The sequence below is a fragment of the Corvus brachyrhynchos genome, unplaced genomic scaffold, assembly GCF_000691975.1.
Source record: "Corvus brachyrhynchos isolate BGI_N302 unplaced genomic scaffold, ASM69197v1 scaffold21, whole genome shotgun sequence".
NCBI classification, from domain to species: Eukaryota; Metazoa; Chordata; class Aves; order Passeriformes; family Corvidae; genus Corvus; species Corvus brachyrhynchos.
In genome coordinates this window covers 6,113,962-6,116,609 of record NW_008236924.1, presented here as the reverse complement: position 1 = coordinate 6,116,609, position 2,648 = coordinate 6,113,962, and the positions used below count along the sequence as shown (strand labels likewise).

Here is a 2,648-nt window from a genome sequence, read left to right as displayed (position 1 = left end):
GGGGCCCCCCGGGGGCGGAGGAGAGCACACCCCGCCTGCCGTGAATAACGGGGACAGGTCCCCGGTGTGTCCGTGGCCTTGGTGCGGCTCCGATGTACAGCCCCGGGGATGCCCTGGTGTTCCCACAGCCCGTCCGCAAACACACAGGATTCCCGCCGTGTTATCCCAAGGTGAGGCATGTCCCGGCACTGCCCCTCTGCTCTGCCGTCCCTGACCAGCTGCTCAGGCATGGGAAAGGGGACAGAGAAAACAGAAATGAAAATATAACCGAGGAAGCAGTTGTCAAGATTAGGGCATGGGGAACCAGTGGCTACTCGGCATGAAGTTGGTTTTTTCGCTTGGTGAGGTGTTTGCATCCTTATAAACAAGCTATTGAGAAGAGAGAGGCTGATCCCTGGCCAGCTCCCACTGGGAGCTCAGCCTTGTCCTGACCACAGCGAGGGGATGGCAGCACCTGGGTTTTTCCAGGCTGACCCGCAGTGTGCAAAAAGTGTCACTGAAAAAGGACTCTCAGTCTTTCAGTGACTCATGCAGGTCACAGGCAGCATCTGTGACTGGATCCAAAACTCCCCATGGGCCAGGACAAGCTCTCTGGCACTTCCAGCCCTTCTCTCTGGGTCCCTTTGTGGGATCCTTTCTGATACAGGCTGGACAGGGCAGCACAGGAACCCACATGCACTTGCTCCACTGGCTCCCAGCCAGTGCTGGTGCCACAAAGGCCATCCTGTCCCCCTGCCTGCCCTGCCTGCATCCCATCCTGCCCACGGAGAGGCAGAACTCATGAAACTGGCTGGGTGGGTGGCTGGGGTAAAGCCACCCCAGGAGATTCCTTCCCAGGCTGGTCTGTGCCATATGGGCTTAGGGAGTGACATGGACACAGGAGGGACCCGCACACGGCTGGGCAGCGAGGGCTTTACCTGGCTCTGGCCTTGGGCACACAGATGTCCTTCCTCCCTTGCGGGTGGCAGCAGGGGTTCAGTCCTTGCCCAGGTGCTTTTTGAAGGAGAAAAGGGCCCTTTGGGCTGGTATTGCTCCACCATCAGGAGTTCTCAGCCCCATCCTTGGGCAGGAACTCTTATTGCCACATCCAACAAAGCCATGGAGACACATCACAGCTGCTTTGCTCCCATCAGCACATTGTGGATGATCCAGGCCAGGAACCATGCTCCAGTGGCTGCCAAGGGAATCCCGGCAGGGCAGAGCTCCCTCCTCCCCCAGCACCTTCATCCCATGGGCAGGACCAGCATCCCCAGCCCCAACTCCTCCCTGCCAGCTCACACCACGGGTGTTCCCTCAGGCATATTTCCCATTCCAGTCCGGTTTTTCAGACGCTGGGTAGCCTGGCTCCATCGAGTTCCTTGCAGGATGGGCTTGTCCTCCTTCCTGACAGCTCCTTCCCTCAGCACAAGCTGTTTCCTTCCTGCCCTTCTGCTGGCACCCCGCACCTCCCATCCAGCCCTGGGCTGGGGCTACGGCTCCGCTCGCCTCACCTGGGTGGCTCAGGGAGCACCGGGAGCAGTGTGACAGTGCTGTCCCCACCCCAGGGCTCCCCAGGAGGTGTAAGAGTAGGCTGGCTGCCCTGGCCCGGCTCTCCTTACATGAGGAAAACAAACAGGCGCCGGCTGGTCGGGCACAAGTGTTTGTGTCCCAGGGCTGTGCTCAGGCGAAGCCAAGCTGGAGTGTTCCAGCAGGGTGGGCTGTCCCCTGGCACCCTGCTGGGTGTGCTCCCACCCTGCCAACACAAACCTGGCAAGCCGTGGCAGGGAGTGGAATCTCGCGTGGGACCGTGTGTGGGACTGTCCGTGGAGGGAGGGAGGGAGGCAGGACTGGCTTCTCCTGCAGCAGGAGTTGTGCAACCCCGTTGCAGAACTTTCTCAGGGAGCAAGGGTGAGCCACCTGCACAGCATTGCCCAGCCCTCTTCATACCCACTGCCACAAGCGGGAGTGCTCTGCCAGCCCTTTTCTGGGAGCGTTTAAGGAAAAACCCAACCCCCTGAGGCTGGTGGGATTAGATCCCCTGTGACACTCCTTGTGTGATGAGCACAGCCTCAGCCCAGGGGCTGGAGAAATACCTGGTGATGGTTCTGGGCTCTGGCTCCAAATAGGATGCGGTGAAAGCCTCAGGAAGAGGGAGGTGCATGGGAAGCAGGAACATCTGGCTGCCCAGCAGCCATCCCGGCAGAAGGAAAGGGGTTCTTTCCACCCTACATCTCGCCCTGAACTTGCGGGCTCCTGCAAAGCCTTTTGCTGTTTTGCCTTTCCCAGCTACTCCAAACATTAATGCTCAGGATATTGGGATGAAAGCTAAAGCCATCAGGGGGCTCTCTGGGAACGCTCCAGACAAGCTTTGAGTTAAACAGGGCTTGCTCAGAAAATAAACACAGCTCCCAGCCATGCAAAGCACGACAGTTCAGGCTCTGCCTAATAACAGCAGGCGGGGGTTCCTCTCCCAGCAGCAGGTTTGGACAGGAAAGTTACATTTCCTCTATTTAATCTCCTCCATTATTTCTGTTCTTTGGATTTCTTTCCCGTCTAGAAAGGACCTGGTGACCACAGGCTGTTATCAGCCATTCACGATGGAAAGGAAAACACGGGGAGAAAAATAGCAGCTGAAGAATGTGCTCACAGGTGCGTCCTAATCACAAAAC

The 2,648-nt window shown here is 58.1% G+C and overlaps 1 protein-coding gene across 1 annotated transcript in view; it reads right to left on the bottom strand.

The window, feature by feature from the left end:
* The window catches only part of ARHGEF37 (Rho guanine nucleotide exchange factor 37), a 16,966-nt gene extending 15,774 nt beyond the window's left edge, over positions 1–1,192 (bottom strand). Inside the window, exon 1 of the mRNA XM_017728058.1 lies at positions 918–1,192. Within this exon, the coding sequence (XP_017583547.1) occupies positions 918–1,040 (123 nt within the window). The 5' untranslated portion in view covers positions 1,041–1,192. The remainder of the gene's footprint in view (positions 1–917) is intronic.
* Between the last annotated feature and the right edge of the window lie 1,456 nt (positions 1,193–2,648).